This window comes from Ranitomeya variabilis, chromosome 4 (genome assembly GCF_051348905.1).
Source record: "Ranitomeya variabilis isolate aRanVar5 chromosome 4, aRanVar5.hap1, whole genome shotgun sequence".
Classification (NCBI taxonomy): Eukaryota; Metazoa; Chordata; class Amphibia; order Anura; family Dendrobatidae; genus Ranitomeya; species Ranitomeya variabilis.
This window is the reverse complement of record NC_135235.1, coordinates 515,108,784-515,124,674: the sequence shown is the minus strand read 5'-3', so window position 1 is coordinate 515,124,674 and position 15,891 is coordinate 515,108,784. Positions and strand designations below refer to the sequence as shown.

The following is a 15,891-nucleotide window of genomic DNA, read 5'->3' as shown; positions in this document are numbered from 1 at the left end:
AGCAACCGGGATAACTGCATCCTTGAAAAAATTGTTAAGAAAAAGCCATTCAAAATTTTGAGGGAGATTCACAAGGAGTGGACTGCTGTTAGAGTCATTGCTTCAAAAGCCACCACATCCAGACGTATCCAGGACATGGGCTACAAGTGTTGCATTCCTTGTGTCAAGCCACTCATGACCAACAGACAATGCCAGAAGCGTCTTACCTGGGTCAAGGAGAAAAAAAACTGGACTGTTGCTCCATGGTCCAATGTGTTGTTTTCAGATGAACGTAAATTTTGCATTTCATTTGGAAATCAAGGTCCCAGAGTCTGGAGGAAGGGTACCGTCACACAGTGAAATTTTCATCGCTACGACGGCACGATTCGTGACGTTCTAGCGATATCGTAACGATATCGCTGTGTCTGACAAGCTACTGCGATCAGACATCACGCTGAGAATCGTACGTCGTAGCAGATCGTTTGGAACTTTCTTTCGTCGCTTGATCACCCGCTGACATCGCTGGATCGTTGTGTGTGACACCGATCCAGCGATGTGTTCGCTTGTAACCAGGGTAAACATCGGGTAACTAAGCGCAGGGCCACGCTTAGTAACCCGATGTTTACCCTGGTTACCAGCGTAAACGTAAAAAAACCAAACAGTACATACTCACATTCCGGTGTCTGTCCCCCGGCGTCTCAGCTTCTCTGCACTGTGAGCGCCTGCCGGCCGGAAAGCGAGCACAGCGGTGACGTCACCGCTCTGCTTTCCGGCTATGGTGCTTACACAGTGCAGAGAAGCTGAGACGCCGGGGGACAGACACCGGAATGTGAGTATGTACTGTTTGTTTTTTTTACGTTTACGCTGGTAACCAGGGTAAACATCGGGTTACTAAGCGCGGCCCTGCGCTTAGTAACCCGATGTTTACCCTGGTTACCCGGGGACTTCGGCATCGCTCCAGCGCCGTGATTGCAAAGTGTGACCGCAGTCTACGACGCTGGAGCGATAATCATACGACGCTGCGACGTCACGGATCGTGCCGTCGTAGCGATGAAAATGGCACTGTGTGACGGTACCCGAAGAGTGGAGAGTCACACAATCCAAGCTGCTTGAGGTCTAGTGTGAAGTTTACACAATCAATGATGGTTTGGAGAGCCATGTCATCTGCTGGTGTAGGTCCACTGTGTTTTATCAAGACCAAAGTCAGAGCAGCCATCTACCAGGAAATTTTAGAGCACTTCATGCTTCCCTCTGCCCGCAAGCTTTTTGGAGATGGAAATTTCATTGTCCAGCAGGACTTGGCTCCTGTCCACACAGTCAAAAGTACCAATACCTGGTTTAAAAACAACAGTATCACTGTGCTTGATTGGCCAGCAAACTTGCCTGACCTTAACCCCATAGAGAATCTATGGGGTAATGTCAAGAGGAAGATGAGACACCAGACCCAACAATGCAGACGAGCTGAAGGCTGCTATCAAAGCAACATGGGCTTCCATAACACCTCAGCAGTGCCACAGGCAGATCGCCTCCATGCCACGCCACATTGATGCAGTAACTGATGCAAAAGGAGCCCGACCAAGTATTGAGTGCATTTACTGAACATACATTTCAGTAGGCCAACATTTCAGATTTTATAATCATTTTTCAAGCTGGTGTTATAAAGTATTCTAATTTACTGAGATAATGACTTTTGGGTTTCCATTGGCTGTAAGCCATAATCATCAACATTAACAGAAATATACACGTGAAATACATCACTTTGTTAGTAATGACTCTGTATAATATATGAGTTACACTTTTTTGTATTGAAGAAATGAAATAAATTAACTTTTTGATGATATTGTAATTTTGCGAGAAGCACCTGTAGATGTTCTCCTTGGTGGGATTTGAACCCAGGACCCTAGCCATTGTGCTACCCAGTATGTAACGGTGAGTAATCATGGTGTGGCGGTATAATTTCAGACTTCTATGGTGGTATTATTAGTTATAATGGCCATTATATAGGGGGTACTTGTTTGTAACAGTATTACCTAGTTCTGGTATAGCAAAAACAGTGTTAAAAAAATTCTATAGATATGTAGTTATTATATGAGCGGTGAGGGGAGTATGTGGAGACATATGTCTTGGGTGGTGCATTGCTCTTCTAGTACAAAAAAGGCATCATTTTTATTTTTGTACTAGGACGTTTACCACCACACCACTTATTTCAGTATTAAAATACTACTGACACCTTTCCTTTAAATAACAAACTTGGCTCTGCTATATATGTATACATATTAGATTACTGGGATACCCAGTTAGACTTAAAGGACAGGCAGTCAAAGAAATTCAAGATCCATCTGGGTAACAATAGAAGCAGATAATTGTCGTGGTTCTCTGAGCGTGATATCATGCGTCTTCCGGTCGCATTTATCTGACGCGAGTCACAGTGTCACCGGCTATCTCCTCCATTCTATCACCATTACGATATCTATCGCTTACACTTCACCATCTCGCTGTCACATTGTCAGCACTGCCTGATCTGAAATCTTGTAGCGACCAATCAAATTGCGCCTTTGATCCTGCCCATTGAGTACCATAATCCTGCTTATCTGTTACACTTTCTGTTCTAATCAGATTAGGCAGGTCTGACTTTTCTGGGGGCTTCGCAGTAGATACATCTGACTATTACAAAAGCACCAAATGTTTCGCTGCTGTACTCATACAAAACTGCCTTATCAAAGCCGACTGGTGCGACCAGATTAGAGAACAGAGGTTAATGGAGAGACTGATAGGATCTGCGGAAGGTTATTCAGCAAAACAACATCTGTTAGCGAAAAATCCTATATCTGCCTCGCTCAGGGTTCCAGCTTCACTGCTTTCCTATATTGGCATTCATGGGGCATCTAAGGATTTCATGTGTATATATGTGTATTTTAAAAGCAGTAGGGACATTTTAAAGGGTGGGTTTTCTTTACTTCAATGCATGTATTTGGGGCTAAAAATTATTTTTACAATTGGGTTTCCTTAAAAATTTTGCACCATTTGGTTTTTACAATCCTTTTGTTCCCAGCACCTTCAACTTTGATGTGGTCTGTGGCATTAAATCAGCTGAGTGAAGCTCAGAAAAGGGCAGATAAAAGAATTACAATCTACCCATCAGACTGTCATAGCAACTGACTGACGGATTCTCAGTTAACTCATTCTGCAGCCAGCTATAGACAGTGCAGCACTGAGGCCATACAAGGCACATTTTTAGCCCAAAAAATGTATAACCCCAATTACATGCATTAAAAAGTTGGACAACTCCTTTATCCCTTTAATGACATCTTACTAACATGTATGGCGCAAGTCGGAAGTGGATGTATAGAGTGGGATTATGGGGTGAACTCGTCCCATACCTGACAGGTCAGGGCTGGATATTAATGCCAGAACCTGCCTCTAACAATCATGGGAGCTCGCAATTGCGAACCTGTTAAATGCCACTGTCAAACTGACAACAACATTTAACGCATGCTGGACATGTGGGTGCGACATTCCATGCAGCCATCGGTGCACCGGTGTCATGATCGCAGGTCGCCGACAGGTTTGCTGTAGACCCCCAGGCATGTCATTACAGAGCTTCTTGAAACCCTGCCTGAGGCTGGGCTTTAAAGGTGACTGTGATTTTCACTATATGCAGACATGCTGTGGCATCGCTGTGTATATAGCACAAACAATCATATGTTCACAGCTTCAAGTCCCCTAAACTAACAAGACCAGTGAAAAAGTAAAAAAGTTTTAAAAAATATTTAAAAAATAAAAAAAGTCCATAAACGATCAAATCACGCCCGTTTCGCTCCTTTCAAAATAAAGATATTACATTTTTAAAAAAAAATACACATGGTATCGCGATGTTCAGAAAAGTCTGATCTATTAAAATATAAAAATAATTAACCAAACAAAAAAAATCAAGAACATCAAAATTACAGGGTTTTTTGATCAGTGCAATTCCACAAAAGATGCTATAACAAGCAATCAAAACGTCACATCTATCCAAAAATAGAATCAATAAAAAACATTGTCTGGTCACGAAAAAATAATAATCCATCACAGAGCTACTTTGACTGAAAAATAAAAACATTACGGGTCTCGGGAAATGGCAACACATCCCCCAAAAACGGGGGCAAACTTCTGATTTTTTTTTCACCACTAAAATAATAAAAAACTGGACATGTTTAGTATAGCCGTAATCGTACTGCTGAGCAGAATCATACTGCAAGGTAATTTTTACCACAAAATGTACAGTACAGACCAAAAGTTTGGACACACCTTCTCAATTAAAGATTTTTCTGCATTTTCATGACTATGAAAATTGTACATTCACACTGAAGGCATCAAAACTATGAATTAACACATGTGGAATTATATACTTAACAATAATAAATAATAATAAAAGTGTGAAACAACTGAAATTATGTCTTATATTCTAGGTTTTTCAAAGTAGCCACCTTTTGCTTTGATGACTGCTTTGCACACTCTTGGCATTTTCTTGATGAGCTTCAAGAGGTAGTCACCGGGAATGGTCTTCCAACAATCTTGAAGGAGTTCCCAGAGATGCTTAGCTCTTGTTGGCCCTTTTGCCTTCACTCTGCGGTCCAGCTCACCCCAAACCATATCGATTGGGTTCAGGTCTGGTGATTGTGGAGGCCAGGTCATCTTGCGTAGCACCCCATCACTCTCCTTCTTGGTCAAATAGCTCTTACACAGCCTGGAGGTGTGTTTGGGATCATTGTCCTGTTGAAAAATAAATGAAGGTCCAACTAAACGCAAACCGGATGGAATAGCATGCCGCTGCAAGATGCTGTGGTAGCCATGCTGGTTCAGTATGCCTTCAATTTTGAATAAATCCCCAACAGTGTCACCAGCAAAGCACCCCCACACTATCACACCTCCTCCTCCATGCTTCACGGTGGAAACCAGGCATGTAGAGTCCATCCGTTCACCTTTTCTGCGTCGCACAAAAACACTGTGGTTGAACCAAAGATCTGAAATTTGGATTCATCAGACCAAAGCACAGATTTCCACTGGTCTAATGTCCATTCTTTGTGTTCTTTAGCCCAAACAAGTCTCTTCTGCTTGTTGCCTGTCCTTAGCAGTGGTTTCCTAGCAGTTATTTTACCATGGAGGCCTGCTGCACAAAGTCTCCTCTTAACAGATGTTGTAGAGATGTGTCTGCTGCTAGAACTCTGTGTGGCATTGACCTGGTCTCTAATCTGAGCTGCTGTTAACCTGCGATTTCTGAGGCTGGTGGCTTGGATAAACTTATCCTCAGAAGCAGAGGTGACTCTTGGTCTTCCTTTCCTGGGGCAGTCCTCATGTGAGCCAGTTTCTTTGTAGCGCTTGATGGTTTTTGCCACTGAACTTGGGGACACTTTCAAAGTTTTCCCAATTTTTCGGACTGACTGACCTTCATTTCTTAAAGTAATGATGGCCACTCATTTTTCTTTACTTAGCTGCTTTTTTCTTGCCATAATACGAATTCTAACAGTCTATTCAGTAGGATTATCAGCTGTTTATCCACCAGACTTCTGCACAACACAACTGATCGTCCCAACCCCATTTATAAGGCAAGAAATCTCACTTATTAAACCTGACAGGGCACACCTGTGAAGTGAAAACCATTCCCGGTGACTACCTCTTGAAGCTCATCAAGAGAATGCCAAGAGTGTGCAAAGCAGTCATCAAAGCAAAAGGTGGCTACTTTGAAGAACCTAGAATATAAGACATATTTTCAGTTGTTTCACACTTTTTTGTTAAGTATATAATTCCACATGTGTTAATTCATAGTTTTGATGCCTTCAGTGTGAATGTACAATTTTCATAGTCATGAAAATACAGAAAAATCTTTAAATGAGAAGGTGTGTCCAAACGTTTGGTCTGTACTGTACATTGTAGAAACAATTCCCAAAAACCAATGTTAGAATTGCATTTTTTTTCACAATTTCTCACCACTTGGAATTTTTTCCTATTTTCTAGTACACTATGTGGTAAACTGAATGTGTCATTCAAAAGAACAACTCGTCCTGCAAAAAAACAAGCCCTCATATGTCTATGTGGACAGAAAAATAAGAGTTATGACTCTGGGAAGAAGGGGAGAAAAAACAAAAATGCAAAAACGGAAATTGGCCTTGTTGTGAAGGGGTTAATCTCACTGACTATAATATAAAATATAATATAAAATAAACAAATGTTGCTGGTTCATGTTTAGAAATGAAAATCTGGAAAAAACAGAGTTTCTTTTGTCTTTTTTTTGCATGATAAAATCTTATCTGTAATTTGCCTGATTTGTTGCTGAGTCAGCACCTGGGCATCTATGATGTGACAATGACAGATATTCAGGGGAATACCATGGAAAATATTAACCCCTTTCTGACCTCGGACAGGATAGTACGTCCGAGGTCAGATCCCCTGCTTTGATGCGGGCTCGCAGATGTATACACAAGTCTTGAGATGCTAGAGGAATTTTCACATGGTGTCAAAATAAATTGACCTCAGTAACTGGTAATGGAGTTCTCATCATTGTCTGGCCAGTTTCAAACCAAAGGTATTTAAAGGGATTGTGTCATCAGAAAAAGGACCTATTGTTTAAATCAGGTTTTTGTGTTAAATATATTTTTAAAACAATGTTTTCAATGTTTTTTATCCATATAATTTATATTAAAAATAAATAATCTTGTAATTCTCACACTGGCCACTGGGGCTTTTTAGACTCTTACTTCCTGTTTCTGGAAATCCACATGTACGGTACATTAAGTTGTCCGCTGCACAGACAATCTCTTCTCAATCCACATGTTTGTCCCCAGTAAAAAAATAACACTTATACTCACATCTGGTGCCAGCTCTGTCTCTCCGGAGGCTCGCGTGTTATTGTTATGTCATACGATCCATGCAACCAATCGGCTCTGGCTTCACTCTCCCTACCTTCGGACATATCACATACAACTGGAGAAAATAAGAGAACAGCAGGACTCAATTCATCTGGATGTATGCAATTGGTCCAGAGGTGGGGAGAGTGACGCCAGAGCTGATTGCTCGGAGGGATTGCATAACATAATAATAGCACACAAGCCTTGGAGAGACAATTCCGAGCACTGGATAACCCCATTAATCACTATGAACAGACTATTACCCTATCTATTGTAGTGTGAAAAATGAAAGATTACAATTTTTTTTAAATAAAGATCATGATCTGAAAAAAAATTGCCAAAAATAAAAAAAATACATACATGTAATATGAAAATTTAAACAATAGATTATTTTTTTACAACACATTTTTTTAAAGGCTCATACCCATCACCATTAAAAAAGAAAAAGGTCCAATTTCGGTCCAGAAAAGTGGGACTAATGTCATGCATGTTGTCTCATGACCCTAAACAGCTATTCAACACTTTCAATTCTTTACTCCATCACCCAGCGCTTCCTCCCTCTCCTCTGAGCTGAAGACTTTGCCTCATTCTTCAAGCAGAAGACTGATAACATCAGAGAAAGCTTTGGCCTACAGCACCCACAGTCTCTCCTCATAACTACTCAGCCCTCCACCTCCAAAACCAGCTTCTCCGCTATTACAGTAGGTCATCTTTCCTCTTTACTCTCCAAATCACATCTCACCACCTGTGAACTTGATCCGATCCCATCCCACCTCATCCCAAACCCCACCACAGTCTTCATCCCAACCCTTACCCATCTCTTCAACCTATCACTAACAACTGATGTCTTTTTGTCATGTTTCAAACATACCTCAAAACATCCTCAAAAAGCGCTCCCTTGACGCATACTCTTTGTCTATATTGCCCTATATCACTTCTTCCCTGTGTCTCAAAACTACTGGAACAATCAAAATTACTGGAACAACACGTCCATTTTGAACTGTCTTCCCACTTCTCCCCCTGCTCCCTCTTTGGCTGCTTACAATCTGGCTTCCAACCGCACCATTCCACTGAAACTGCCCCGAGTAAAGTCACCAATGACTTACTAACTGCCAAATCCAAGTAACACTACTCTGTCCTCCTTCTCCTGGACCTGTCATCTGCCTTTAACAAAGTGGACCATTCCCTCTTACTACAGATTCGCTCATCTCTTGGCATCACAGACTTGGCCCTATCTTGAATCTCCTCATACGTAACGGACCGGACATTTAGTGTCTCCCACTCACACACCACCTCCTTATCTCACCCCTTAGCTGTCGTGTCCCCCAAGTTTCAGTTCTAGGACCCCTGCTCTTCTCCATCTACACCTTCTGCCTGGGACAGCTCATAGAGTCCCACGCCTTTTCTGACCTCTATGCTGATGAAACACAGATCTACCTCTCTGGACCTGATATTAACTCCTTACTAACCAGAATCTCAAAGTGTGTCCGCTATTTCATCTTTTTTGTCTGCTAGCTTTCTAAAAACATAACATGGACAAAACAGAATTTATCATCTTTCCACCATCTCACTAAACCCCCCCAACAGACCTATCCATCAGTCAATGGCTTTACACTCTCCCCAGTTCAGCAAGTTCGCTGTCTCGGGGTAAATCTGGACTCTGATCTCTCCTTCAAACCAGATATCCAAGCCTTTTCCACTTTCTGCCTACTCCAGCTCAAAAATATTTCCCAGATCTGCACATTCCTCACCAAAGAATCTGCAAAAGCACTACTGCATGCCCTCATCATCTCCCACCTCATCTATTACAACCTCCTGCTTTGTGGCCTCCCGTCTAGCACTCACGAACCTCTGTAATCTATCCTATACTCTGCTGCCCGACAAATCAACCTACAGTAGGGAAAAAAGTATTTAGTCAGCCACCAATTGTGCAAGTTCTCCCACTTAAAAAGATGAGAGAGGCCTGTAATTGACATAATAGGTAGACCACAACTATGAGAGTCAAAATGAGAAAACAAATCCAGAAAATCACCTTGTCTGATTTGGCAAGATTTATTTTGCAAATTATGGTGGAAAATTAGTATTTGGTCACCTAAAAACATTCAAGATTTCTGGCTCTCACAGACCTGTTCTCCACTCATTACATGAAGTAATGGCACCTGTTTGAACTTGTTATCAGCATAAAAGACACCTCAATATCACTATGGGGTTAGTAATAGGGGCATCTTATAGACACCTCTATATTACTAATCCCTGGTCTTGATGTCAGCTGACATCAACCCCCCAACTATCACTCCTCTTGCCACCCCTCCAGGGCAAGTGTGAAGAGCAAGGCTAAGTGCTAGAATTGGCACATCTTATGGATGCACCATTTTTGGGTCAGCTAAGAGCTGATGTTTCTAGTCTGGAAGAGCCTAGCCTTTGCTGGTTATAAATTAGGAGACCCTACTTCCTTTTTATATGTGGGATCCAAATTTTAATAACCAGTAAATCCTAAGTATACAGCTGTGAGCTGATTGTTATGGCCTGGAAATCTCCATGGGTATTACCCCCTTCCCAAGCTATAAACATCTGCCCGCAGCTGTCTACTTTTCCTCTGCTGGTTAATGAAATTTCAGGGGATTCCACGCCATTTTTTTAAGATTAAGATATTTATTGAATTAAGTACATGTACAGTAAGCTACACAAGCACTGTAGTAATTATATTTGTCATGATTTTATTGCACATAGCTGCTGAAATGTCCGGTTTTCAAGGACATGGGTGTGTAAAAAAATCGGAGAGCACTTGCATGGATCGAGTGCCATTCAATATTTTTTAGCACACCCACAAACTTGCATTAGCGAGCCTCATTTGAGAGACCAAGAAAATCGCAGCATGCTGCAATTTTTTTCTCATGATAAAGGGAAGAAGGAAAGACAAGACTAATAATATTAAGCACATCCATTAATAAAAATAGATAACCTTTATTTAACCCTGAACAATCAATATAAAAACATTTAAAATACAGCACACAACCCAATAAACTTCACCCCCATATATACAAATAGGACTCACTGGACCTATCAAGAGGTCTAAATATACATGCATAAATAATGTCCCACAACAGAGCTGGAATTGGAAAAACATGTAAGCTGTATTATTGCCAGTACATGTCTCAGAAAGGGATCTATAGAGAGAGTATAAATATATATATATATATATATATATATATATATATATATATATATATACATATATTACCCGTATTTTCTGATGTATAAGACGACTGGGCATATAAGACGACCCCCAACTTTTCCATATAAAATATGGAGTTTGGGATATACTCGCCGTATAAGACGGGGGTCATCTTATATGCCCAGTCATCTTATACGGCGTGTGCGGTGCGGATGGTTCCCAGGGTTTGGAGGAGAGGAGACTCTCCTTCAGGCCCTGGGATCCATATTCATGTAAAAAAAAGAACAAAAAAAAAGGGATATACTTACCCTCCGACGGCCCGCGGCTCTCAGTGGTGCAAGCGGCGGCCTCCGTTCCTAAGGATGCATTGAGCAAAGGACCTTTGATGACGTCGTGGTCGCGTGACCGTGACGTCATCGAAGGTCCTTCGCTCAATGCATCCTTAGGAACGGAGGCCGCCGCTTTCACCGCTGAGAGCCGGGGTCATCGAAGGGTAAGTATATCCCATATTTTTTATTTTTATTCTTTTTTTTACATGAATATGGATCCCAGGGCCTGAAGGAGAGTCTTCTCTCCTCTAGATCCTGGGAACCATACAGGACCGCTCCCTGCACACGCCGTAACCGGCGTATAAGACGACCCCCGACTTTTGAGATGATTTTCAGGGGTTAAAAAGTCATCTTATACGCCAGAAAATACTGTGTATATATATATATATATATATATATATATATATATATATATATATACTAGCTGTACTACCCGGCTTCGCCCGGGTTAATGACTGCTGTTAGCAAAATAGAATGTGTTAACAAAAATTTATTCTGCACACAAAAATCACAAAACAATTAGATAGAAATGTAATTATTAAAAGGCAAAAACTAAGCTAATAGAAGCATTTCACAACATATATTAGCTTTGTTATACTGAGAATGTCTTTGTTGCCTATATTAACCAATCAGAGCTCAGATTAATTAACTGCAGAAAAATAGAAGCTGAGCTGTGATTGGTTGCTATTGGCAGCCTGATAAATCCCCAGCCAACAGGAAGCCCTCCCCCCTGGCAGTATATATTAGCTCACACATACACATAATAGACAGGTCATGTGACTGACAGCTGCCGTATTTCCTATATGGTACATTTGTTGCTCTTGTAGTTTGTCTGCTTATTGATCAGATTTTTATTTTTGAAGGACAATACCAGACTTGTGTGTGTTTTAGGGCGAGTTTCATGTGTCAAGTTGTGTGTGTTGAGTTGCGTGTGGCGACATGCATGTAGCGACTTTTGTGAGATGAGTTTTGTGTGGCGACATACGTGTAGCAACATTTTGTGTGTTGAGTTGCATGTGACAGGTTAGTGTAGCAAGTTGTGTGCAGCAAGATTTGTGCATGGCGAGTTTTGCGCGTGGCGAGTTTTATATGTGGTGCGTTTTGAGTATGTGCAAGTTTTGTGTGAGGCAACTTTTGCATGTGGTGCAACTTTTGTACATGTGGCAATTTTTCTGTGTGTGCAAGTTTTGCATGAGGTGAGTTTTCCATGAGGTGAGTTTCGCACGTGTGGCAAGTTTTGCGTGAGCCTAGTTTTGCATATGGCGAGTTTTGCATGTAGCGAGTTTTGCGCGTTGCGAGTTTTGAGTGGTGACTTTTGTGTTTCGACTTTTATGTGGCGAGGTTGGTGTGTGTGTGGTGAAATGTGTGCTGAGGGTCGTATATGTGTTCAAGCACGTAGTAGTGTGTGGCGCATTTTGTGTGTGTGTTCATATCCCCGTGTGTGGTGAGTATCCCATGTCGGGGCCCCACCTTAGCATATACTCTTTGGTGCCATCGCTCTCATTCTTTAAGTCCTCATTGTTCACATCTGGCAGCTGTCAATTTTCCTCCAACACTTTTCCCTTCACTTTTTCCCCATTATGTAGATAGGGGCAAAATTGTTTGGTGAATTGGAACGCGCGGGGTTAAAATTTCACCTCACAACATAGCCTATGACGCTCTCGGGGTCCAGACGTGTGACTGTGCAAAATTTTGTGGCTGTAGCTGCGACGGTGCAGATGCCAATCCCGGACATACACACATACATACATACACACATTCAGCTTTATATATTAGATATACCTGTATGTAATCTCCTGTATATAGTATATACCTGTGTGTCATCTCACCTATATATAGTATATATCTGTGTCATCTCCTCCTGTATATAGTATATACCTGTATGTCATCTCCTCCTGTATGTAGTATGTACCTGTATGTCATCTCCTCCTCTATATAGTATATACCTGTGTGTCATCTCTCCTGTATATAGTATATATCTGTGTGTCATCTCCTCCTGTATATAGTATATACCTGTGTGTCATCTCCCCTGTAAATAGTATATACCTGTGTGTCATCTCCTCCTGTATTAGCCCTCGTTCACACGTTATTTGGTCAGTATTTGTACCTCAGTATTTGTAAGCTAAAATGGCAGCCTGATAAATCCCCAGCCAACAGTAAGCCCATCCCCTGGCAGTATATATTAGCTCACACATACACATAATAGACTGGTCATGTGACTGACAGCTGCCGGATTCCTATATGGTACATTTGTTGCTATTGTAGTTTGTCTGCTTATTAATCAGATTTTTATTTTTGAAGGATAATACCAGACTTGTGTGTGTTTTAGGGCGAGTTTCGTGTGTCAAGTTGTGTGTGTTGAGTTGCGTGTGGCGACATGCATGTAGGGACTTTTGTGAGATGAGTTTTGTGTGGCGACATGCGTGTAGCAACTTTTTGTGTGTCGAGTTGCATGTGACAGGTTAGTGTAGCAAGTTGTGTGCAGCAAGTTTTGCGCATGGCGAGTTTTGCGCGTGGCGAGTTTTATGTGTGGTGCCTTTTGAGTATGTGCAAGTTTTGTGTGAGGCAACTTTTGCATGTGTTGCAACTTTTGTGCATGTGGCAATTTTTCTGCGTGTGGCAATTTTTCTGCGTGTGCAAGTTTTGCGTGTGCGGCGAGTTTTCCATGAGGTGAGTTTTGCACGTGTGGCGAGTTTTGCATGTGGAGAGTTTTGCGCGTGGCGAGTTTTGAGCGACGACTTTTGTGTTTCTACTTTTATGTGGCGAGGTTGGTGTATGTGTGGTGAAATGTGCGCTGAGGGTGGTATATGTGTTCGAGCACGTGGTTGTGTGTGGCGCATTTTGTGTGTGTGTTCATATCCCCATGGTGGTGTGGTGATTATCCCATGTTGGGGCCCCACCTTAGCAGCTGTACAGTATATACTCTTTGGCGCCATCGCTGTCATTCTTTAAGTCCCCCTTGTTCACATCTGGCAGCTGTAAATTTGCCTCCAACACTTTACCTTTCATTTTTTCCCCATTATGTAGATAGGGGCAAAATTGTTTGGTGAATTGGAAAGCGCGGGGTTAAAATTTCACCTCACAACATAGCTTTGACGCTCTCAGGGTCCAGACGTGTGACTGTGCAAAATTTTGTGCCTGTAGCTGCGACGCCTCCAACACTTTTCCTTTCACTTTTTCCCCATTATGTAGATAGGGGCAAAATTGTTTGGTGAATTGGAAAGCGCGGGGTTAAAATTTCACCTCACAACATAACCTATGACGCTCTCGGGGTCCAGACGTGTGACTGTGCAAAATTTTGTGGCTGTAGCTGCGACGGTTCAGATGCCAATCCCGGACATACATACATACATACATACACACACACATACACACATTCAGCTTTATATATTAGATATATATATATGTATATATAACAATAGACCTAAGATCCTGCCTGATTTCTAGATCCTTCTCAAGAAAAGGAGGAAACCTCCTAATATACAGCCTGATACCTAAAATAAGATTTGCTAAGGAGAGCATTATGATAGCTTTAAGAGGTTATAGGTTGCAAAATATAGTCACCAAATCTCAGCTCAGAAGGGGGAGCCATGGGTGGAACAGCATGAAAAAGTCCAGATGGAAAAGAAGAGGGGGCAGTGAAGTAAGAACCCCACGCGTATCGCTGCTCACAAAGGCAGCTTCGTCCCCTGTCATCTCCGCTGTATATAGTATATACTTGTGTGTCATCTACTCCTGTACAGTATTAGACCTTGTTCGCACGTTATTTGGTCAGTATTTTTACCTCAGTATTTGTAAGCTAAAACTTGGAGTAAAACAATCAAAGGAAAAGTTTATTAGAAACATGGCCCCGATTCTGTATTTTTCTCCCACTTGTGGTTTTGGCTTGTAAATACTGAGGTAAAATACTGACCAAGTACTGAACGGTGAATGTGGCCTTAAACACAGACTCCACCTGCAGCGCTTCACTTTTCTCTATACACAGCCTCATACTGCAGCAGCACCTCACTTCTTTCAGTTTCCCCTTGACATCTCTCATTTTGCCCCTCATTTCTCAATCCATGACGCAACTCCATTTTAGACACGACGGAGCTAGATGTGGCCTGTGCCTGCTATGTGGAGTGGCTGTGGCTATGTGGAGTGGGTGTGGCTCAATACATACACACACACAAACACATACATACACTCAACTTTATATATTAGATAGTTATTATCTGCAGGTAAATAGTGATTAAACCATGCCTGGCTAACTTAATGGAGCAGTGGCTACAGGGAGAAAATAAAGTTTTTTTCTCCCTGCAGTCGCTTACTTCCAGACATCTGGACGGTGCAGGGAACTATATCAGTCACCACTCACTACATAGTGAATGCAGATGTTATCACTCCCCTGTTCTCCATCGTATGTGTACACAGCTGTCTGTTAATCAAAGTGATTACAGTGTAGTGAGCGGTGACAGCAAAAGCGCCCTGTACCACCAATATCACTGGAAGCGAATAGCTAACAAAATAAAACTTCATTTTCTCACCATAGCCATGGCTCCAGTAAGGCAACCAGACATAGTTTAAATGCTATTTTCCTGCAGATTTCCACTATATCTGGGGGTAAATAGTATTTCTGGAAGTGGCAGGTTCCGTAAAGTCAACAACAGGCAGGCTCCCGTCCACGTGGCCATACATTCTGTTATATACACATGGTGACAGGAACACTAGTACAACAGTTCTAGCGTTGTCATTGTTCAATCTCAGGTCATATCTATCTACCTTTTTCCACATTATGAATGTAAGAACTATGCGGTTATAAATATCTAGATTTAATACCTTTTAATGATTCGAAAAACTTGTATTAATTAGTTTTCAATTGGACAAAAGTTTACTTGATATTTGAGCTTTGTACTTACATTGTTTAGTTTTATGTCACTTTTGTTTCGGCCGGTGACTTGACCTGTTAGGTGGCAAAGCATGGTTCGGCTCTGCCTTCTTGCTGAGCTGAAATGTGAAGCACCAGGACGACGGTTCTTTTGTTTGTCTATCAAAAAAGGCATAAACTGCATTTAGTTTGCACTGCGGTCGAGGTCTGCTACATTGCACCTACATTTTTTTTTTACGCTTTTTAGTTTTAGTTGCTATGCTTACCATCCTTCTTATCATGTGGGGCCCTCATTCTATGCTCTGTGACATCCTTGAATGAAAAAAGAAATAGTACTACCTCGCCTTTTTCGTTTTTGATGGGCACAATATCCAAGAGACACCAGAAGAGATCTCCTGTTTATATAGAAGATACAATTGAGGATCTGAAAATGTAGCACATAAGCATGACTATATCATCGCTTGTGATTAGAGCTGGTGCGAATCAATTCACATGACCTGGTTCATCGGCCACATCAGTAATCTCTGAACGCTCGATGGGAGCCTTGACAACCGCCTCTTACCTGAAGTCATCTGTGACTCGTCTTTTGATTAGTAAGCTAATCAAGAGAGGAGCTGCGGACAACATCAGTTAAGAGTGGTTATCATGGCTCCC

General features: G+C 41.7%; 1 protein-coding gene across 1 annotated transcript in view; it reads right to left on the bottom strand.

The window, feature by feature from the left end:
• Positions 1–15,891, bottom strand: part of KCNH4 (potassium voltage-gated channel subfamily H member 4) — a 256,334-nt gene that overhangs the window by 55,510 nt on the left and 184,933 nt on the right. Inside the window, exons 3-4 of the mRNA XM_077252136.1 lie at positions 15,504–15,632; positions 15,269–15,396 (exon numbers count right to left, since the gene is read on the bottom strand). Of these exons, the coding sequence (XP_077108251.1) occupies positions 15,269–15,396; positions 15,504–15,632 (257 nt within the window). The remainder of the gene's footprint in view (positions 1–15,268; positions 15,397–15,503; positions 15,633–15,891) is intronic.